Source organism: Cucumis melo, chromosome 7, assembly GCF_025177605.1.
Source record: "Cucumis melo cultivar AY chromosome 7, USDA_Cmelo_AY_1.0, whole genome shotgun sequence".
In the NCBI taxonomy this organism is placed as follows: domain Eukaryota; kingdom Viridiplantae; phylum Streptophyta; class Magnoliopsida; order Cucurbitales; family Cucurbitaceae; genus Cucumis; species Cucumis melo.
Genome location: NC_066863.1, coordinates 266387 through 287958, shown reverse-complemented (window position 1 = coordinate 287958; position 21572 = coordinate 266387). Strand labels below are relative to the sequence as shown.

At 37.4% G+C, this 21572-nt stretch overlaps 5 protein-coding genes across 10 annotated transcripts; 2 read left to right on the top strand and 3 right to left on the bottom strand.

The window, feature by feature from the left end:
* Nucleotides 1-12: 12 nt before the first annotated feature.
* On the bottom strand, nt 13-2390 carry LOC103493827 (uncharacterized). Its single transcript, XM_008454768.3, has 7 exons — nt 2223-2390; nt 1892-2097; nt 1413-1530; nt 973-1125; nt 749-804; nt 474-561; nt 13-366 (listed from the first exon to the last, which is right to left on the bottom strand). The coding sequence occupies exons 2-7, from the start codon at nt 2078-2080 to the stop codon at nt 260-262; spliced, it is 711 nt and encodes a 236-aa protein (XP_008452990.2). The 5' UTR covers nt 2081-2097; nt 2223-2390; the 3' UTR covers nt 13-259.
* Nucleotides 2391-2627: 237 nt separating this feature from the next.
* Nucleotides 2628-6088, top strand: LOC103493830 (uncharacterized). 2 transcript variants are annotated; one of them, XM_008454773.3, is made up of 9 exons: nt 2628-2817; nt 3209-3235; nt 3388-3467; nt 4108-4180; nt 4307-4361; nt 4671-4722; nt 4828-4852; nt 4959-5047; nt 5748-6088. In XM_008454773.3, the coding sequence occupies exons 1-9, from the start codon at nt 2716-2718 to the stop codon at nt 5791-5793; spliced, it is 549 nt and encodes a 182-aa protein (XP_008452995.1). In that variant the 5' UTR covers nt 2628-2715; the 3' UTR covers nt 5794-6088. The 2 variants fall into 2 exon arrangements, with proteins under 2 accessions (XP_008452995.1, XP_008452994.1); XM_008454772.3 differs by having other exon boundaries at nt 5745-6088.
* An 815-nt stretch (nt 6089-6903) lies between these two features.
* On the bottom strand, nt 6904-11057 carry LOC103493831 (probable protein phosphatase 2C 27). The gene is made up of 4 exons (XM_008454774.3): nt 9964-11057; nt 9219-9410; nt 8543-8748; nt 6904-7625 (listed from the first exon to the last, which is right to left on the bottom strand). The coding sequence occupies exons 1-4, from the start codon at nt 10165-10167 to the stop codon at nt 7067-7069; spliced, it is 1161 nt and encodes a 386-aa protein (XP_008452996.1). The 5' UTR covers nt 10168-11057; the 3' UTR covers nt 6904-7066.
* A 2144-nt stretch (nt 11058-13201) lies between these two features.
* LOC103493834 (glutamate receptor 3.3) lies at nt 13202-20623 on the top strand. Of its 5 annotated transcripts, none has more exons than XM_051087763.1 (7): nt 13209-13280; nt 13419-14386; nt 14519-15861; nt 15941-16218; nt 16820-16851; nt 16989-17398; nt 17507-18194. In XM_051087763.1, exons 2-7 carry the CDS (start codon nt 14122-14124, stop codon nt 17933-17935), a joined length of 2757 nt encoding a protein of 918 aa, XP_050943720.1. In that variant the 5' UTR covers nt 13209-13280; nt 13419-14121; the 3' UTR covers nt 17936-18194. The 5 variants fall into 5 exon arrangements, 4 of the variants coding, with proteins under 4 accessions (XP_008452999.2, XP_050943720.1, XP_016901297.2 ...); XR_538522.3 differs by lacking the exon at nt 13209-13280 and adding an exon at nt 18261-20623 and having other exon boundaries at nt 13303-14386; nt 17507-18158; XM_017045808.2 differs by lacking the exon at nt 13209-13280 and having other exon boundaries at nt 13303-13493; nt 14273-14386.
* On the bottom strand, nt 18473-21319 carry LOC103493832 (glyceraldehyde-3-phosphate dehydrogenase B, chloroplastic). The gene is made up of 9 exons (XM_008454776.3): nt 20841-21319; nt 20646-20756; nt 20300-20461; nt 20013-20180; nt 19742-19902; nt 19551-19612; nt 19426-19475; nt 18901-19307; nt 18473-18808 (listed from the first exon to the last, which is right to left on the bottom strand). The coding sequence occupies exons 1-9, from the start codon at nt 20937-20939 to the stop codon at nt 18673-18675; spliced, it is 1356 nt and encodes a 451-aa protein (XP_008452998.1). The 5' UTR covers nt 20940-21319; the 3' UTR covers nt 18473-18672.
* Nucleotides 21320-21572: the final 253 nt, after the last annotated feature.

Sequence of the window (21572 nt, the reverse complement as noted above, 5' to 3'; positions counted from 1 at the left end):
AGATCTAACAAATGACTCAAAATTCAGTCGTATAAATAAATTTATTTCTGTGGCGACTTTGAAGAATACAAAGTTTATATATTAGGTGCTGCACGCTTGTGAAGCAGATCGACGATAAAAAACTAAACAAGTCCATTAATTTGAACTATGGGCATCCCATCCCACCTACTGGCATAGCAAACTTTGAGGAAATTACAACAAAGTTTACCAGAAGGGCAACAAATGATTGTTCCTACTTTGGTGTCTTCCAATTCTTGCTTCACTTGCTTGAAGGGAGATGTGTGTCTTCCAATCCTTTCTTGACTTTATCAAAGGAAGATAACATTGCAATACGCTTATTTGCAATTCCCACTATAATTTCAAGTGCTGCAGAAAATAAATTGCAAGTGTATATCATTATCATTTACTTGAACCATAAACAGACACACACCCCTGCCCCATTTAATGAGGAATGCAGATATTGAATAACTAACCATTTTCAAATGAAAGTTGAGCTAATCGAAGCTTCGGGGAAACTAGAGTTCCAAACGTTGAAAGTGTCCGTGATCGTTCCTTTTGTACCTACAATAGCATAATAGTCATAGTATGAGCCATTGTTCCACATCTTTACCTTCGAAAGTACTGTGGAGCCAATTTCCAATTTGATAAATGCGAACCATAAAAAAAGGAAGAAAGAAAAGCCACAACTAATATATAAAAGGAAAAGGAAAGTACAAGGCCAATGTTAGGAATAGTAATGAACACTTGCCTGATCATCAATGATGAGAGCATCTTCTTTCTTTAAAGAACTTTTCCCCATATTATCTACACGAAGAAGCGTTACATAATCTCCAATGATTAGATACCAAACATACAAAAACTTGAGTAAAATAAAATCTCCAAGCGTGAATCATTAACAGCATGCGGAAACAATATTTGCAGATACATGGTGATCTTACGTATCTCCTAATAATAATAGAACACATCAATTACCGGAAAGATCAGAAACGTTGCGCTGCCGTAGCTGTGGACTATCAGATTCCCTTTGCAATTTGTCGTTGTACTTTTCTTCCCCCAAACACTCTCCACCTTCAGAGGATGTCCATTTCCTCAAGTTAATGAATGGCTGCATTCCTATAGAGCCATCTGTGTGTGGACATTTCAGTAACAAGTGGGACTGTGTCAACATATCGTTTCAACAATATTTAGTCATCATGAGGAACAGTTAACTAGATGAACTATTTAGTTACATGCTAATCATACTCTCTTCGGTTTTAGGCTTAAGTCTTCAAGATGTTAGGGAATTTAATCGTTTAACAGTAGTTAGAAGATGGTGTAGCAACTTAAAATTGTGCATTAGAATGATTACAGAATTTCCTAACTGGTTCAAACTTCAATAATGATATACAAGAAGATGAGATGATTGAGATTACCATCTCGTTCGTCCACCCTCAGCGATGTAGCGGCAGAATGGACTTTCAAGTCCAGTAATGCAGTGCTTATGCGAGAAGTACCCATAGAATGTCTTGCGCTCGCCAGCTCAAACCATCCCTGTTACTCCAATTGAGAATGAGCGAAGTTTAGAGGTTACATTTCCGCAGCTAGCAGAAAGTAAGAGATCACGAGTAAAAACAATCACGCAGAATCAGTAGGCCTTCTAAAAATTCATGTTGAGAATTTCATCAGGTAAGTCTTAAAATAGAAGTGAGTCCTATTAGAAATCTCTTCCATTGCAAATAACAAATAGCCAGTCGTTTTAATACCTTCTTAATTTCAACCATGTCAGATGCATAATTTAGTCAATTTGTTTTGTAGAAAATTAAAATTTAGAGAACCATCACTTGATGTAGAGATCAATACAATGGAATAATAGTTGTTAGAATTAGAGTTTGTATGATCAATTTTCGCGTACCTTTCGTAGTGTTGTGGACAATGCATCTAGGAGACTCAGATAATCATCCGTCGAGTCCATAAATTGGAGCAAACAGAGTTCTTGATCTTGACGTTGGGGATTTTGCTGTTCTTGCTGCGTTTCTTCAACTCCATCTTCTTCCTCCGATTCGATTTCGGAATCCAGTAATCGGTCTTGAGTTTTCTTCATCGAAAGTTCATCAGATTCTAAAAACAGAACCTCGGATTAAGATCAAATGCATTGCCGCCTACTGAAATGACTTTCAAGTAGAACGAGGAATTAGGAACAAGGATACGAATTGAAATTTGAAGCGTCAAATTTGAAATCAAACCGGGGATGAACGGCGAGAAGCGAGCGTCGAAGATCGGGGTTGAAGGAGAGAGGGAAGACAACGAGTATCGAGGAGTGAGAAGAACCTTTGCTGCTGCGCAGTCGACGGTGAAAAAGAACTTCCGTTAATGGTGAAAAAAACATTAAAACGAAAAAAAATATAATATATATTTAGAGCCTATCAATACCAATTTAGCAATCGTTGAAATATTTAGCAAATAAAGCAATCACCCAAATATTCCTAATAAAATTCATCAAAAATTCAAAGATGAAGGTTATAATACTTACCTGAATGGGCCATTATCACAGCCCAATTTGGATTGGGGCATGTGTTATTGGGCCTATTATTCTTGCGCCAAGCCCATACATTCGTCATGTATACCGCCATTTTCTTGCTTCGTTTTTGTTGACATTTCAGATTTGCAAACGGAGAAGCTCTGAAGGCGTTTGGAGAGAGGTGAAATTCTTCAGAACTCCGATTCGACCAACCGCAAATGACGATGAAATTCAACGCCTGGGTTCTTTTGTTATTGGTGATCTACTCCGGCGTCGTCGATTGCATTGATGACAAATGCGCTGCTTGCAATGCTGTTGCTGTAATTTCTCGTTCTTAACAATTCTGCTTCCCCCTTTGAATTCTATTTGTTGCCTCTCATCATTTGTTCTTCAAATCTTCATAATTCATCATCGTTTTGATTATTTTTGTGTGTTGCGTGCCTGAATCTGATCACTGTCAATTACTGTTTTTCGAGTGCCTTTAACTTTCTAGCCATCTTTTTCTGTTGCATTGTCTCATAGTTTGGTTTCCACTTAGTTCTATGTGCGTGTATCTTCATCTTTTCTTTAGTGGATAATTACATTTTCTTATTTGATATTCAATTAATTTTTCTTACTGATGCTGACTCGATCGTAATGCCGCTGGGCAGCGCTGATGCTAACTAATTGATTTGCAAAAGGGGATCTAACTTCTGTATTTATTGTTCGCAGGAGGAGATAGAACATGGACTTTCCAATGTAAGACGATGTACCTTTCTATAGAAAATTTCATTCCCCCCTCTCCCCATTCTTATTTCTGTTTGACATGGTTTATATTGTGGTAAGTTTTACATAGTGTCCAAGTGTAGTAGTGGCTTCAGTAACCAAACAGTAATTACATATTTAACTAGGAAAAACCGAGGAATCATTTAGATATGAGACATCGGTTGGATTCTAAAGGTCAGCGTAAGGGGAAGGTGATTGATTACAGGTAAAACATCAACCTTCCGATTTTCAGGATGCCCTTTTTTCCTTGGCATGTTTAGAACATTCTTGTTATTATGTTTACAAAATGCAGTGGTACTAATAGATAGTAGATGAACTGTTAAAATAGTTCCGTAGGAACATATGTTGGGACGATATCGGAACTTAATAAATATCGGCTGACAAGTAGCTTGAAGAAAGGCTTGTAAAGAACCACGATGTTTAAAATTTATGAACTTAATGGCATAAGTCTGACCCTTCAAAGCTCAGTTGAAACTGATGAAGATGGAATCTATTTTCTTAAAATTCCAATTAGTCAAGCAATAAATAGTATTTGATATTAATCGAGCAGAACAGAGTTTTTTGTTACCATATGAATTATGAAGCAAAATTTTATTGTTCACTGTAGTCACCAGATAAAGTGTTCGTAGTAATTCTTATTTTATTTGCTTTAATTATATCAAAATGTTACTTTATTATTGAGAACTTAATGTGGTAAGCAGTTAGGAACTGTTTGCGTGGAAAGGCTATTAAAATTGATTGTTCTTAGTTACCTTTTCCAAATTAATCGGGTTTTTGTTACTAGGTTGTTTTTAAATAATGAATGAACAACACATTTTGTAAATTGTAAACTTAAATTTCGGCAGGGTTAGTGAGCTAAGAGTTGTCGAACTCCTGGATGGGCTTTGTGAAAAAATGCAAGATTACACTATTGAGAAGGTACTCCTCTTTGAAATTATCCATTTGATCATAGTTGGATTGGAATCTAGAAGAATGGTTCTTTTTTGACTGTCTGGGGGCTTATGTGTGATGGTTCGTTCATCTGTTGTTGCCTTCTTGGTGCAGACAGGTTCAACGGGACAACAGTGGATCAAGGTGGATAACTGGGACAACTTGACAAGTATATGACAAATTTAAGCTTCTGTCTTTCGATGAGTTCCTTCTCACCTATGTTTCTTTTGTTTTCTTCGATTTTGTTGCTCTTCTTCTATTGAAATTGTCACTCAAACTCTTACTTGAGTTTCTAATAAAGAAAAAGAAGCTGGTGACAAGAATCACAAAGTGGCCTGGACTGAATTTGTTTAAATCTTGGCCATACCCTATATTTCACTTCCTTGTAGATGACTGGTGATTATAGCTTATTACAATTTCATATGAAACTATCTTTGTTTGTTTGCTTTAATGTAAACATTTAATTGCGTTATTACAGATAAACAAGAAGCTCGGGCTTATTCTAAAGATATATCAACGTATTGTGGGAGGTGAGACTAATCTTGTGATGATTATTTAGCGATCATAGTAATTCAGCTGATTCACGTAGATTTATGATTTTCCTAATCTAATGTTGTTGTTTATTAACGAAACAGATTATTAGAGGAAACAGAAGATGATGTAAGTTGGCATGCTTTGGCTCATAAATAAATACTCTCTCTCTCTATCTGCTTTTTTCCCCCTCATAAGAGATCTAATCAATTTCTTGATATTGATAAACCTGCAGTTAGCTGAGTTGATTAAGAAAGGATCTGTCACGCCAGGTGACGTTAGCAAAGTTCTATGCCATGATTTGAGCAGGCATTGCAATGCGAGGTAAATTTTATGTGCTGTTTGAAATTCTTTTGAAGAGTGCTTTCATATCAATTTCAAATGTTAATCTGACCCTTAAGTTGATATTGTGATAAAAAGGTTTATTCTCTAATGATTATGGTATTGATAGTTATTATATTTCTCGGCCGGTTCGTCAAAATAGCTTTCTTAGGTAGATTTTGTTTTTAGTTATTCTGTTTTTAAAATTTTTCCTTGTTTACTCCCAATTTCCATAGTGAAGTTTTCACTTTTCTTAAAGAAATATTTGAATTATTGATCAAATCTAAAAAACAAATTCAGAAAAAGCTACATTTTTTTTTTTCGAGACTTGGCTTAGTGTGTGGAAATGATGGTGGAAAATGGATAACAAAAGAACACTTGACTTCATTTTCAGAACTAAAAATTGAATGGTTATCAAATAAGACCTTAACTAACTGTTCTAGGTATATGGAAAAATAATTGTTAACTTGTAGAACATCTAAAATGATGATATCAAACCTAAACTACTTTATATAACAGTAACTTATGAACTTATCCTACCTCAGAGAGTCTAGATGGCGGTCCTTAGTTGTGATAGAGAGTAAAACAATAGCCATCTTTATAGATTGCAATTCCCTTTTTTCACTTGACCATTTTGGCAGATTTGTGAAATATAATAGTTTCAATACGAATAAGTAGTTGCCACCTTTTTTATGTGTAGCAGCGTTCAGCTGAATGACGACGATGATGAAACAGATGGAGAGCTATGAAAGGATGGCTGGAGAGAAGCCATAAACGATGCAAGAGTTAGCTTATTTCAAATTGAGAGATATGTGCTTACACGCTTATTTTCTTGTATAACAGTAGAACTTTGATAGCACCTTGTACTACAATTTTGATAGAAGGCTAAAAGGATGGGGTTATGCTGATTTAAAAGCCTGAGTAAAACTTAGGAACTTGAGGTAGGCTTCATCAGTGGGACTTTTCTCCAAGGAGTCGACCAGATCCCAAACATGCATTTATTAAGCTAAATGATCTAAAAGTAAAACTAACCATTTATAATAAGGTTATGATTGTGATATTAGTAACCTCGAAATTCACATGCCATTTGTCTATTATGCTGAAACAATTAGGTGAAAAAAAAAACGAACTGGCAATTTAGTTTTTCAACTTCACTTTGCTCATTACTCTTAAGCTAGATATTTGGAATGGCCATGTCACCATCAAAATTTCACTCGTTACTTATAGTGGCATCACATTTTCAAGCTTCGTTTAAATTGTCGTGTATACACAGCCCTTTGCATTACTTTGTAATCTTGTGTTTATGGTTCCCTGGGAAGAATGCTTTAACTTATGAAGGGAGTATCCATATAACAACCAAGCCAATGTGGGGTTATATTTGTGGTTCCTAGAAGAGAATTTCTATGTTTGCCACTAGTGTTACTATTGTTATGATTTTATTATTATTTATCTTTGAATAATATTTAGTATCATAGCAGTAACATATGATTATTACACTCCCAAACTGATCTTTCAAGTTATTCTTATTGTATGGGGCATCATCGCATATTCTGCCCCTTCCGTAAATTGGGAAATATGACCATCTTTCAGGTCGAATAGCAGTTTCAGCCAGAAAGATTAAAACCAAAACACATGTGGGAGAGTAAAAAGGAACAAAAATATGGGGACAAAGGCCATTGTTCATTGTTGAATAGAGATGATGGTCAAAAGAAGATTCTATGTTGCACCAATTAAAGCCTTCGATAAATGAATTTTTAGGTACTCAACTGGTTAACACGCACGGAATTCGAAAGCACATTTAACAAAAGGAAAGAAACGAACAATAATAAGAAGAAAAAAAAGAAAAAAGAAGAAAGAAAAAATCGAATCCGACATGACTCTTATTTTCCTCGTTAAAGCATCCAATGCCAAATAGATAAAAAAAAAAAAAAGGGCATCGGCAGCTCGGGTCGAGAGACCGTAGCCCAGTCTGCATAACCAATGTTATATATACACCAACTCTCACATTTTCTCCATTTAAAATCAAGAATTGCAGTCCAGTACACCTTTCAACAAATTCAGCCCTTCTAATGATATGCTTCTCCTTACTCGAGTTGGAGGAATTTCTATCCGAGGGGGTGGGTCAGCCGAAAAACAGACCACAATAACAGTTAAATTATCGCATGTATTTCGCTTTAGTGCCTCCCGTACCAGCTCTCTTGAACACCTCTCTGGATCATTATGTAGCATCAGCTCTTTCCTCGCCATTGTAACGGCATACTGACTGCTCATCACATCCCAAAGCCCATCGCATCCCATTATTAGAAATTCATCTTCCTCCGTCAAGTTCAGTTCCTGCAGCTCCGGCTCTGCACTCAGAGGGCAGGCAGAACCCTTAGCACCTTTCATGTGCCAATCTCCTATTGCACGTGCAACAGATAACTGCCCATTCAGGTATCCATCATAGATCACCCCACCCAGCTTTTCAATTCTAAGCTTTTCAGATGCACAGTTGGGCTTGTGATCCTTTGACACCTCAATGGCTTTTCCCCTTCTCCCCAGAACAGCTCGACAATCCCCAGCATTCGCAATAATCATTGTTCTGCAACGAGGGAAATGAGAAGTCAGCAATGATTGGACAATATTGGATTCTGAATAAAACATGCTGAAACTGTAAATTTATGTCCGACACCTTTGACTTTTTAAGCAATGGATGTTAGTCCAATAAGAGGACACAATAATCATGTAACATTATTAATCCAGGAATCATTGAAACCTATCGCGCCTTAAGATACTATGTATCTTCTCTTATCCAATTTCTTCCTCTAATAACCCCTTCCACCTTTCATTCTCACATCTTTTCTTTTCTCTACAATTTCCACATTCTATTCTTTCCTATTCTCTCAAACAATTACTAAAGCAGTTCACTTTTTATACTGAAGCATAGAGTAAGCATCTCACATCATTTTCCTCAAACTGTCACCCATCATTCTCCTAAAGAACTGCCGACGCAGTCCTCCATCCTTTTAATCCTAGAGAAAAGGACGATCACCAACAATGTTGCATTGTAAAATTATGCACATTTCACTCAGCAGCAGCAAATATGGCTGAAGAATTTTTAATTGGTCAACTTCCTAGGGATCATGTACAATCATTAGGTTCACTGACAAAAATCAAGCAGGCCAATCCAAACAAGTGGCAACAGCATATAGATGCTCCTGCTTGCTAATAGAAATGTGGCACAACTGCTGCTTGTTAAAAGTGGTACATGCATACAATTTTTCAACAATCATGGATGCATGGAGAGGTTGGTTCACTTAAACCACCATGTTCGTGACCCCACAGGATAATAGAAATCCTGAAAAATAATCCTTCAGATACCTCCCACTGGTTGTAGCCTCAAAACACAATATATGTAATAGAATGCTATAATTCTGAATCCAAGAAAACTTTCTGAAGAACTTTGTTTTACACGTACAAAAACACACACAGAACTCCAGAACAAATTGAGGTCTCTACCTTCCAGAAATTAAAGCAGTTAGGGCAGTTGTGCCGGAGGAGATATCCAGAGAACTAGCATCAGCAAATGCGTAGTCAGCTTTCAGAAAAGCACTCTTAATTGCCTTCTCTACGCTAATTGGGAAACAGGAGTCTTCGATTATGAATCTGAGGATGTTTTTTCTAACAAAAGCAGCGGCGTCTGTACCCCCATGGCCATCAAATACCTGCAAACACATTAATTCCACCAAATTCAACGTTAATGAGAACATCCAAGAGGATGACAAATATGGTGGTTATTGCTAACTATAGAGACAGACTATTATTCTGGTGCAGTGAGCATGTGACATAGGAAAAAAAAAAACTGATTTGCCAACTCAGGCCATGCCCAGCAAACAGTACCACAATGTGTGTCCTTGTGCCTAGCTGTCCTGAACAGCCAATGCAAACTTTTTAAATCCTTCATTCAGCCACTGTGTTTTAACCAATGCTCTTCTCAAGCACGTAAATTTCAATGTGCACTAATACTAACAGAATTACTGGGAGCCAACAATTAATTTTTTTTTAAATAATCATACGGGTTAAACTTTGTAGGGATTTGAATAAATAGCATCAGCACTTGGTCTGCCATCAAAGGAGATTACACCTACAATTTTACTATGGTCAAAATGTTATTCAGATGAAAAGTGATACTCACACCATAGAAAGCTCCAGGAGAAGTGAAATCTTCACAAGCATGGATATGTTCAACAAGATCATCGATGCATATGTGCTCGTCTTCCATGTACTGTTTAGGTCCCCTTTCTGAACAGCTACCTGACCTAAAGACAGGTAAGAATCCTGCTTTTCCATCAGGTGACCTATTCCCAAGAGTTTCCGCATCCAAGCTCTGGAGAGTTTATGAGCAGGTAAGTATGCGTTTCATAGCTACCCCAAAATTTACAACAAAAAAGAAAATAACAATTTAACTATAAATTATAAATAGATTCGGCGACCAGTAAAGGTACTGATGACAATAGAACAAGAACTACGATTCTACAAAGTACAATTATTTTAGGAAAACAAGCTAGGGCATCCCAACCTCCTATAATAATTGCAACTAAACACAGGTAATAGAATATTGCAATTTTCCATTTGTAGCCCATCATTAATAATAAACCCAAGGAATAGAAGTCTGATGGGGTACAGAATTCTTTCAGACATTAAGCTGTCCCCAAAGCAACGCGTCAATGATGTTCAAATACAAATCATGCTACTTATATCAAAAGAAAATGGAAGCAACCAGAGCTTAATGATTGAGCCAGGCTTGTCTATACTATATCTCAACCATCAAAGCATTCCATGAAATTGGGAGGACATTACACAGATAATATTAAAAGAGAAGCTATGAAATTGCATCTGTATCTCCAGAAAATAGAAGATGTAAAAGTAATTGAACTCACTAAATCAGTTTGGCCAAGGAGCTTTAAGGAGCCCACACTATGTCGCATTACTGAGAGGTGTCGGGGAGGCTTCCCACTGCTCATCTGTTTCAAACTATTAAAGCTATCAGAATTTTCGTCGTCTGTGGCTGATACATTGTCCTTACTGTATCCGCCGCCTTCCAGTAGTGTGAAGGGAGGTGAAAAATCTATACCCGTAGCCATATTTCTGTCCAAGACATAAATTAATATATAAATTCGATTTTGACTTTATCCCAGAAGAAGTACAAACAGCCCTTGGCACGAATCAATTCCTAGATGTCAAATTCCCAGCTTTAAAAGCTCGGAAAAATAGCCTCTGCTGTGCTGGCCTATCAAAAAATTTTAATAATTGCAAGTTCCTGCAGCATCGGCTAGGGCCTGGGGCACAGATCAACCAATAATTCGAAGAAAAAAAATCCTCCTCAACTTTACTAAATTACTAGAAAGTCGCAGGCTCCAATTCAAAACTTCAACACACAATAACTTGAAATCAGCAACACAAGGACACCCAGATCAAACTGCAGATCGAACTATGAAACACCAAATAAACATTCCCAAATTGTGGCAAACTTCCGTTGAGTTTGAAGGGAGAAATCGGATCTACTCGAGCAAATATTAAAATCTTGCGGAAGAACCAAAACCCACCAACAAAATTGCTCGAAGAAATCAGAATCCTCAAAAAGTTGTGGAATAAAGAAAAGTGGAAAACTGGCTTTATATGTATTACTCAAATCGACAGAAGAAGCTTTATGAAGCCACAAAGCAAAGCAAGTGGAACAAGTTATCAAAACCGCGGAGAAATCTCATAGAAATGCGAGCAAAGAAAAAGAGAAAACGAAAAAGATAATAAATTTGGAGAAGAATCTGTAAAAAGAGAAGGAGAATTCTCACGAGGAGGAGCGTAATGGAGAAGCTTAGCGGTTTGTGTTGATGGGATAGAGAGAAGAGAAAAAAAGGAAAGAAAAAAAAAAAGAATCAGAAGGGAGAAAGGAAACCCTAAAGAGAGGAGAAAATGTGAGGAAGACAAGCAGAATCTCCGAGGAGGCTTTTCTTTTGGAGCGAAGAAACTGAATGTGAAAGGGAGAAAAAAGAGGGAACTAACTTGTATGTATTTGGTTGGCGACCGGCGATTCCAGGTTAACCGGTAGATCTCGTAGCTGTCAGTTGGGTGCGGGAATACCGACACGTGATCAGTTATTATTGGTTGGTTTTGTGGCTGACGCATGACCCTTGGCTGAAATTTGTGGATCGGTGCCGCCACACACACACCCAGCCGTTAGATCTCTTAACTGGCAAACCAACGGTTCACCGTTTATCCCTCTGTCTTGTCCTTTTGGGACTCTAAAGGGCTTCCCCCATGGGTCCGTTGACGGTCGCACCCTATACACCAGATCCTGTGACCCCCAATTCCTCTCGTGGGTTCCGGCTAAGATTAGAATGTGATTTCCCCTCCGCTTTTCGCCTCATCCCCACGTGGGCTTCACTCATCCAAAAGCCCACTCTTAACTCAAGCCCACACCCAAATCAATATTAATAATCCGTAATACTTCAAATATTTTAGTTACTTTAATTACAAATATAACCAATTTTTGATTGTATTATTGATAAACTATAACGTTACTCTTATTAGCCAAATGTTTCACTAATGATAGACTTTAATATTTTTATTTAAATTTATCTATATTTGTAACTTTTTTACCTCTTGCAAATATTTTGAACTCCATTTCCATTTTAGACTCGATATACCAAATTTTAGAAGTAATTTGAACTAAGCATACAGGGGAAAGGGAGACTCATAAAAAGCCAAAACCACTGTGTGCGTGTGTGTAAATATATATAAATATATAGCAGTATTATATAAAACATCTATAAGAATTAGTATTGAAAGGGTGGGAGATGGTGGAATTAATAACATACTCTCTCCTACAGACCACATCTACATCCTTCAAGGCTGTATTTGTAAAGAACAGTAAACAAATAGTACATGACAACTTTAATATATATATATATATTCAAATAATTTGTGAATATGGTAGGATGTACTTCTATATACGTGCCACAGTTTATATTGTCGTGTCACATAGGCATGCCTTAATTAAAATCATACTACTTATTATTGTTTTTTTAAGTAAAATTGCATGATGAGTATTGAACCTTTGACCTCTAGAAATGAAGTTCATGGCAAGCTCACTTTTTCATATAGTATAAATTTTATCGTAGGAAGTAGATCTTGTTTGTGAATTTTGTGTACTTATAGTTTACTTGGGTTTTCGTGCCCGACTTTTTTGCGGCTACATCTATTTTTGTCTAGTTGATCTAATTGTTAAATCATATTTTATTACGTCAACATTGAAATTAGTGTGGCTTACAAAATGCACAAAGTAGGGCTACTTAAGCAATGTTGATTTTGTAGAATCAACGAAACCTATTCGATTCAAGCAAAGTTTATAGTAATACCTATTTTTTCACGTATATCTCGTTGTTTATAAAATTGTTTATTTTATATGTTTGAGAGTTAAATTGTAATTTAAAACTTATGGCTTGAAATGTTAGAATTTAGTCTATTTAGTAAGTATATATATATATATATATATATATATATATATATATATATATTTATTGTTTAGAAGACCATTAGTAAATATATGTATATATTAAAGGACTTTAGGGGTGTAATTAATAAGCTTTACAGATTGGCTACTTTTTGTTTTCAAAGGGAAAAGTCCAACCAACATGCTTATGTTGCGAGTGTGCAACTGTTTTACATTTTCCATTCCACAAATTTTCTTAAGGTCCAACTTTTTCTTCAACCATCCTTTGACAAATTACATAGAAATCTAAAAGTCTACACTTTCATGTTTGTTGATTGATATATTTAACTTTTTTTTTTTTTAAAAAAAAAGTATAGTTTTTTACTTTGATAAATACATTTACACCTTTAGAAATCAAAGAAAAAGAAGGAAAAGTTGTAGCTTTATGTAAAACAACCTTTTCTCCTTGGTAAGTATATATATAATTGGGACATAAGTATACTTTTTTGTTTGTTTAAAGAAAAAAAAAATCTAAGCACTATTTAAACTAGAAGTTATTAGTTAGATGTTATAAAATAAAATAAAATAAAAAGAGAAAGTTACCACTTTTATGGAAATAGAAATGGGGAGATTTTATATAATATATAGAATTGGATGAAGTGAAATTGAATGGTGGTGTGTAGTGGGAGAAGCCGTGTCTCAGCCGGCCATTAGGGCGGAAGGCCCCACCTGTTGAGTATCGACGAACCACTGTTGGCTTCACAAGTAAAGAACACTCAACTACTTTTATTGCTTCATCAATCAAGGAAATTTTTTTTTCTCTTTATCCAAATTTTCACGTGCTTTCATCAACTGATTTCTAATTATATATTTTTTAATTTCTCTCTCACACGATACCGGCAGCTGATTTAGAATCTATCATATACTTTGTCTCCCAATCATTCCAATATCTTTCCTACTGGGATTACCCCCAATCAGGTTCTTCTTCGTAGAATCTACTCTTCTGTGAAGTTTTGTATTTGCAGTAGTATTAGATTTTGCTTCTCTACCACTATTTGATGGTCCTCATTATTTGATTTTCTGCTAGTTTATACTTTATCACCGGATTTTGCTTCTGCTTATTCTATTAGTTCTTTCTTAATTTCGAGGACATCTGTGTGTCCATTACTTAATCAAGCTGCTGCTGCTTCTGGGAATTGGGGCATTTGGTATGGAGTGTTTTTGCTTCTGTAGAATAATACTTACCTTCAGGGATCAGTTAAGTTTGAAACTGTTGCCGTGAACTTCATATTATTGGGAGCTGTTTTTTGTTTTTTTTTGGTTGGAAAGAGTAAAGAATCGGATTCTAGGTCTGCTTACATTCACAGCTTCGTTCTTTCTGAATGTTTAATATTTAAGCTTTTCTTGCATCTGAGTGTTATAGCGGAAGAAACAGGAGGTTTTACTGTTTCTATTGGTGGCATCATACTATATTTCATTTTGGTTTTAGTTATTCTTGAAAGCAATGGCTAACTTCACTGGAAGTTTCTTTATTTCAATAGACTAGACGTAGATATAATTCCCTGTTTTGGCGGCATCCCATAGACTTCTTAGGCAAGAATTGAAAATGAGTTTCCTTTGGTTTGTTTCATCGTTATCTCTCGTTTGTGGTACTTTTCCTCTTGGATTTGGTAAGAACATTTCGTCAAGACCATCGGTTGTGAATATTGGTGCTATTTTATCTTATAATTCTACTATTGGAAAAGTTGCCACTATAGCCATTGAAGAAGCTGTGAAAGATGTGAATGCGGATCCCAGCATTCTTCCCGGAACCAACCTTTGGTTACAAACGCAAAATTCCAACTGTAGTGGGTTTCTGGGCATGGTTGAAGGTGATCCTTTCCTTCTTTTCTTCTTTATTTTCTTGCCCCACTTGATTGCTTTTATTTTCTGATGTTCTTTTGCGTGTGTTGACAACGGGCTCTTTCTAATCCAGTCTAGAACTAACGATTAATTTGTTGTAGTTTTGCAACTTATGGAGAATGAAACCGTTGCCATCATAGGCCCCCAGTCTTCTGTTGTTGCCCATATTTCATCCCAAGTTGCAACTGAGTTCCAAGTCCCTCTGGTCTCCTTTTCAGCTACTGATCCTACCCTCTCTGCCCTTCAGTTTCCTTTCTTTGTGAGGGCTGCACAGAGTGATTTGTTTCAAATGACTGCGATTGCTGAGATTGTTGAATTCTATAAGTGGAAAGAGGTCATTGCTATATATGTTGATGATGATTATGGGTGGAACGGAATTGCAACACTGGGTGATAAACTTGCCGAAAGGCGTTGTAAAATCACATATAAGGTGGGTATTAGTCCAGATTCTGTGGATAATCGAGCCCAAGTTATGGATCAGCTTGTTAAAGTTGCTCTAATGGAATCAAGAGTTATGATTCTCCATGTGAACCCCAAATTAGGCACCTTAGTATTTTCAGTTGCTAAGTACCTTCAAATGATGGGCAATGGATATGTATGGATAGCGACTGATTGGCTTACGTCTCTATTAGACAGTGTTGTTCCTCTCCCTTTTGAAAAAATGGAGTCGATGCAAGGAGTTATTTCTCTACGGCAGCACACAGCAGAATCTGATAAAAAGAGAGCTTTTCTTTCCAGGTGGAATAAGTTAACAGGTGGCTCTTTAGGTCTCAATACTTATGGTCTGTATGCTTATGACTCTGTTTGGATGGTTGCTCATGCCATCGACAAATTTTTCAGTCAAGGTGGGGTCGTCACACACTCTAATGACTCCAAGTTGCATTTCAGTGAAAGTGGTGATCTTCATCTTGAAGCTATGACAATCTTTGATGGTGGAAACCGCCTACTGAATAACATATTGGAGAGTGATTTTGTTGGTCTGACTGGTGCCATTAAGTTCGATTTGGACAGATCTCTTATTCATCCTGCATATGATATTATTAATGTTATTGGGACTGGATCAAGGAGGGTGGGTTACTGGTCCAACTATTCTGGTTTATCAATTGATGCTCCAGAGATTCTCTATTCCAAACCACCCAATCGTTCACACGCAAATCAGAAGTTGTACGAGGTGATATGGCCAGGAAATACAATTGAAAAGCCTCGAGGATGGGTATTCCCAAACAATGGGAAGCTATTAAAAATTGGTGTGCCACTTCGGGTCAGTTACAAGGAATTTGTGTCAAAAATCAAGGGGACAGAAAATTTCCAAGGTTTCTGCATTGATGTGTTTACGGCTGCTGTAAACTTATTGCCGTATGCTGTTCCGCACGAATTTATAGCCTTCGGCGATGGCCATCACAATCCAAATTACACAGATCTTGTGTATGGGATTACAACTGGCGTGAGTACTAAAGCATTTATAAAATCTGAACTTTTTAAAGTTGCTCGACTTTAATTGACTAATCTTATCTGTGAATCAGAAATTTGATGCTGTTGTTGGAGATATAGCCATTGTCACAAGCCGTACAAGGCTTGTAGATTTTACTCTGCCATATACTGCTTCTGGACTAGTTGTTGTGGCTCCATTCAAAAAACGGAACACTGGGGCTTGGGCTTTCCTGCATCCATTTTCTCCCGCCATGTGGATGGTCACAGCTAGTTTCTTCTTTTTTATTGGAATAGTCGTCTGGATTCTGGAGCATAGGACTAATGATGAATTCAGAGGCCCACCTAAAAGACAATGTATTACAATTTTATGGTGAGGTCCTTTATCTGAGATATTATAGCACAATTTGTCCTATTAACATATTTCAGTTTGTCACTTACACACTGAAGAAGAAAAGGAAGTGAAAGAGGTACCAAATGCTGCTTATATAACTTCCAATTTTGAAAGGTTAGTCATTATTTTACTGGTAAGATCAAAACCAAGTGCAGGAGACTACTATAGGCAATTTCATAGTATAGGAAAGATCTCGCTTTGATTTGGAGAGTTGCTTAAAGATGGTCTAGTTGACATTAATCCAAAGATCGTAGCCTTGGAATACTTCAAATAGATTATGGAATTCCATGCATCTGAGGTTTTCATGAAAAATTTGGTTAGTTTGGAACTTAAATTGACATTTGTGAAAGAGATAAATTGCCAAACTTTTGTCTTTTTTGTACTTCTCATGATATATGAATTTGTCTTTCATCTAGCGATAGCATCCCAAGAGTTTGAGTGTGACCCTACTCTTATCTCAAACTAGACAACTAGGCCATGGCGATTGCTCAAGTCCATAGCCTTCTTCTCTCCCCCTCTTCCCTGTTGATATCTGGTTAAAATTGCCTGCTGATCCATTGACTACTTGTGAACTTTGCAGGTTTAGCTTCTCAACTCTATTTTTTGCCCATAGTAAGTGGAAGTATCATTCTTCAATCTACATCATATGTCAATTGCTGTTGTGAAAGATGGTTTGCGGTCATTAGTTATCGTCACTTCACCTTACTGTTATCATCTGTAATTTAATTAGTCCTATACCTATTTTGCAGAGGAGAACACAATTAGCACTCTTGGCCGCCTAGTGCTAATCATATGGCTCTTTGTGGTTCTGATAGTAAATTCTAGCTACACTGCCAGTTTAACATCCATTCTCACAGTGCAGCAGCTATATTTTCCAATCACTGGAATTGAAACCTTGAGGGAAGGTGACGAACCAATAGGTTTCCAAGTTGGATCATTTGCTGAACGCTATCTGAGAGAGGAGCTGAACATATCTAAATCTAGGCTTATTCCTCTTGGATCACCCGAAGAATATGCCAAGGCACTTGAACTTGGCCCTGACAAGGAGGGGGGTGTTGCTGCTATAGTTGACGAACTTCTATATGTAGAAAGTTTCCTCTCGAGACAGTGTTCATTCAGAGTTGTTGGTCAAGAGTTCACAAAAAGTGGCTGGGGTTTCGTGAGTGTCAATTCCTTCTAGGAGTTACCATTCTTATTAAGTATGTGATCAATCGATCTCATCAATTATTTAGTAATTGTTCTCCTGTTGCTTCTTTCGGTATTTCAGGCATTCCCACGAGATTCTCCCTTGGCTGTAGACTTGTCGACGGCCATTTTGCAGCTCTCAGAGAATGGTGATCTGCAACGGATTCATGACAAATGGCTAGTGAAAAGTGCTTGCACCATGGAAAATGCAGAGCTAGAATCAGATCGACTTCAACTTAAGAGCTTCTGGGGTCTTTTTCTAATATGTGGGATAGTTTGCTTCATTGCCCTTGCCATATATTGCTTTCAGATAATTCGTCAGTTATACCATACTGAACCGGAAGAACCCGATCTATCTAGCAATAGTGGATCACATTCTAACCGCCTTCGACGAATTATATCACTATTGGATGAGAAGAAAGAATCTTCTAAAAGGGGAAGCAAACGAAGGAAAGTTGAGAAATCATCTGAAAATGATAAGAACAATGATCATTTGGGGGTAGATCCTTGAGAAGTTGGAAAACAGAAACTGAAGCAACCAACCAGGTTCACTATGTGGTCTTCTTATCAATAATTTTAAGGCTTTACAGAGATAAATTGTTCTCTAATTCAGTTTGAGAGCTGTAACTGTATAATTGAGCCATCTCTTTCATAGGTTTAGAACTGTATTATGTGCACTTTTGGGAAGTCATTGCCTTCTGATAAAGGATGTTGGAGGAAATGAACATGTACAGGTTGTTTAAATGCACATCATCTTCCATGTTTTTTTATCTTATTCCACTTCCTTTTGGGTAGACTTGAGACTGACGATGCTCCCTCTCTAACTCTTATTGAAGGGAAGTTCAAATTGATAACCCACAAAGATCTAGAGCAACCACAGGAACAAAAGGCAGTAGCTGTGTCATGGCTTACAGTATTCGCATATTGGAACTAGAATTAGACCATTTTGTATTCTAATTTTAGAAAATAAATTAAAGGAAATATCTAAATTTAAAAAACAAAATGGACCACAAGATGTGGACTAATTTGCAATGCAAAGATGAGGAAGGAAATAAAGGTGATGCTGTTTTTCATTCATTCCTGTCCCATTTCAAAGGTTATTGCAGCTTTTAGAACACTGCCTTCAAATTTTATAAATGGATAGATTCAAATCTCTTCCTTGAATTTGAATTCGAATTCAAAACAAACATTGTACAGTAATGCACAAGAACAGCCTAGACTTAAAGCAGCCAGCGAGACACATGATGCCTAAGCTTCATAAACTTTGCACTCTTCGTCGGCTGGGTTAGTCTGGCAGAAGTCCTCCAGTGGATCTCCACTTTTTCCCGACCCCGCTCCCGGCCATTTGGTTGCCACCAAATGAGCCAAGTCGACAACTCTTTGGCTGCAGACAAAAAAAGAGGCAAATGAAAATTAATATGCTTTGGTTTACAATGTTAAGGGGAACATCATTTTTTCATGGACGGAAGTCCTCACCTGTATCCCCATTCATTGTCGTACCAGGCAACAACCTTGAGCATATCATCTCCCATTACCATTGTTAATGACGAGTCAATAGTGGAGGAAACATCGGTACACTTGAAGTCCACAGAAACAAGAGGGATGTCACACACAGCTAAAACACCCTTCAACGGTCCATCAGCTGCCTTTCTGAAAGCAGCATTGACATCGTCTGCGGAGATGCCTTTCTTCTCAATGTTCACAACGAGATCAACAACTGAAACATTTGGAGTAGGCACACGAAGTGCAATACCATTGAGTTTGCCCTTAAGCTGGGGCAACACAAGGGACACAGCCTTTGCTGCACCAGTGCTTGTAGGGACAATGTTCAAAGCTGCAGCCCTGGCTCGTCTCAAGTCACGGTGCGATGCATCCAAAAGTCTCTGGAATATAATCCCAAAAACATGACGAGGTTATAAGATCTTTCTCACTTTCAAGAATCGTTTATCAAATCAATGTCATATTGCATTCATTCTATGATCATTTGTATATTTTCTTTACCTGGTCTCCAGTGTAGGAGTGAGTTGTTGTCATGGTTCCCTTCACAATGCCTGAATTTAATCATATATCAAATGGTTAAAATCAGGAAACAAAGCTGGTCGACCAAAATGAAACCAACTGCTTACCGAATTCCTCGTCGATGATCTTAACAAATGGAGCGAGGCAATTGGTGGTGCAAGAGGCATTGCTGCATAAAAATTAAAACAAAAATCTTGAATTATCAGAAGCCTGACCAACCAAACCAATCATAAATGATTACTTAGCAGCTTGAATGAAAAATGAATTTATTTCCAGTTATGGAAATTGTTACACTGACCTAATGATGTTAGCAACATCATGGTAGTAATCTTTTTCATTCACCCCAACAACATATGTTGGAATATCAGCACCTTTTGCAGGAGCAGTGATGATAACCTTCTTTGCACCTGCTTGGATGTGTTTCCCTGCACCTGGGCCATCCACAAACACTCCTGTACCCTGCAAAGGCCATGGATATTAATAACTTATCCTTGGACACAACTATTAAGCTTATTAATTATTAATGGATGTGGATGATCTGATATTAATCGAGAAATTCTTAAATCAACCTCAATAACGATGTCGATGCCAAGCTCTCCCCAAGGAAGCTTAAGGGGATCCCTGCTCGAGACAACCTTGATTGGCTTTCCATCAACAGATATTGTTTCATTGTCTACAATTTTCACTTCTGCTTTGAAAGTTCCCAGCATGGAATCATACTTTAGCAAGTGGGAGGCCTGAAAATTTTCATTTAAATCATTCATCCTTTATGAATGGCGAGACTACTATGTTCTAAGTAGATTAATTCTAGAAAGTGTTATATGATTAAATGTATTGAGAGATAAATATTACTTACATTCTTGACGCCACCACTGTCATTGACGACAACAACGTCAAGAGGTGAATCTTTCCTGCCATGCCAGCACCGCAGGAAGTTTCTGCCGATACGTCCAAATCCATTGATTGCCACCTTAAGTTTAGCCACTGTTTCTCCTCTAACAGGAGTTGATCCTACTACCTGTTATGAAAGAAAATGTTTCTATTCCGTTAGTAAGAAGCAAAATGAATATGGGTCGTTTATTATTACTCAAAACTAAGATAGATTATTCATATACATTTCATCGAACTCTATCAATTTCCTCAAATACATTGATCTCTTTGTCACCAAATCGTGTACAATTTCAAACAATAAAAAGAAAAACCTTGGGGGTAAGCTGAGCAGCCACGACGTCAAAGAAAGATCCTTCTCTGCCATTGTTGGGAAAGCTCAGGGAAGCAGATCTAAGCCCATTGAACTCAGCCACATCCAGCCTCTGCACATGGGAAAACCAAAAGTAAATTAAGAACACAGTCTGTCTGATACAATTTGGCTGAGTCCGAGAGATGAATAGACCAACCTTGGCTGAGCAGCGAGTGGGGAAAGAGTAGGAAGTCTTGGAAGGTAGCCTTGTGTTGGTTGGGATTCTAGTGGAAGCCAGAGCTGCGTGAGTGGCCATGTCTGCTAACTCTGGCTAAACGTGCATTCACTTCACAAATATATATATATTTTGTTAAAACTCTGAAAATGGTATTTAAGTTATTCAGAAGCTACCCTTTTCGAAGTATACATGGAAGAATGGTGGGAACTTCAAGTGATCTAGAAAGTGTTTTGTGGTGAGAAATGTGTGAGGAGCAGATGCATGGGATAAGGTAGTATTTTTCGCCTTGCAAATTCAGAAAGCCTCTGAACCACAGATCTTTCATCAGTGTAACTTTCCAATAATGCCCTCAAGCCATATGTGGTAACCAAAGGCAGAGGACAGTTGATTGTAGAGTCCATGCTGGAGATGTTCAGTCTGACAAATTACTGATTTTTCTGTCTAATGTCTGCCTCTTATTGCTTGGTGGCGGAGAATAATGTTCCAAGTCAATGATTCATAGCATATCCACGTCATTTTCGCCCTTGGCTTGGAACAGCAAAAAGTGAATGCAATGGTTTCGTGCATATTTTAGACACATACTGCCCACTGCCTTCTTTCGATTGGGCCAGCGGCTGCCACTGGTTGAGCTCAAACAGTAACATTTTCACCTAGTTTTCTCTTTGGTTTAGGATCCACTTCTTACATTATGGCCGTACTTTTTTCATCCCG

Excerpts from the sequence above, each read along its gene's own strand:
- LOC103493831 (XM_008454774.3), bottom strand. The coding sequence starts at position 10,167 with ATGGCTACGGGTATAGATTTTTCACCTCCCTTCACACTACTGGAAGGC. Across the intron at positions 8,749-9,218 it reads CTCCTGGAGCTTTCTATGGT|GTATTTGATGGCCATGGGGG; the intron begins GTGAGTATCACT and ends ATGTGTTTGCAG. Across the intron at positions 7,626-8,542 it reads ACTGCTTTAATTTCTGGAAG|AACAATGATTATTGCGAATG; the intron begins GTAGAGACCTCA and ends CCCTCGTTGCAG.
- LOC103493827 (XM_008454768.3), bottom strand. The coding sequence starts at position 2,080 with ATGAAGAAAACTCAAGACCGATTACTGGATTCCGAAATCGAATCGGAG. Across the intron at positions 1,531-1,891 it reads TGTCCACAACACTACGAAAG|GGATGGTTTGAGCTGGCGAG; the intron begins GTACGCGAAAAT and ends TTGGAGTAACAG. Across the intron at positions 367-473 it reads TCAACTTTCATTTGAAAATG|CACTTGAAATTATAGTGGGA; the intron begins GTTAGTTATTCA and ends TATTTTCTGCAG.
- LOC103493830 (XM_008454772.3), top strand. The coding sequence starts at position 2,716 with ATGACGATGAAATTCAACGCCTGGGTTCTTTTGTTATTGGTGATCTAC. Across the intron at positions 4,181-4,306 it reads AAGATTACACTATTGAGAAG|ACAGGTTCAACGGGACAACA; the intron begins GTACTCCTCTTT and ends TTCTTGGTGCAG. Across the intron at positions 4,362-4,670 it reads TAACTGGGACAACTTGACAA|ATAAACAAGAAGCTCGGGCT; the intron begins GTATATGACAAA and ends GCGTTATTACAG.
- LOC103493832 (XM_008454776.3), bottom strand. The coding sequence starts at position 20,939 with ATGGCCACTCACGCAGCTCTGGCTTCCACTAGAATCCCAACCAACACA. Across the intron at positions 19,903-20,012 it reads GCATCGACATCGTTATTGAG|GGTACAGGAGTGTTTGTGGA; the intron begins GTTGATTTAAGA and ends TGGCCTTTGCAG. Across the intron at positions 18,809-18,900 it reads GACAATGAATGGGGATACAG|CCAAAGAGTTGTCGACTTGG; the intron begins GTGAGGACTTCC and ends TTTTGTCTGCAG.
- LOC103493834 (XM_008454777.3), top strand. The coding sequence starts at position 14,122 with ATGAGTTTCCTTTGGTTTGTTTCATCGTTATCTCTCGTTTGTGGTACT. Across the intron at positions 14,387-14,518 it reads GTTTCTGGGCATGGTTGAAG|TTTTGCAACTTATGGAGAAT; the intron begins GTGATCCTTTCC and ends AATTTGTTGTAG. Across the intron at positions 16,219-16,819 it reads CAATGTATTACAATTTTATG|GTTTAGCTTCTCAACTCTAT; the intron begins GTGAGGTCCTTT and ends TGAACTTTGCAG.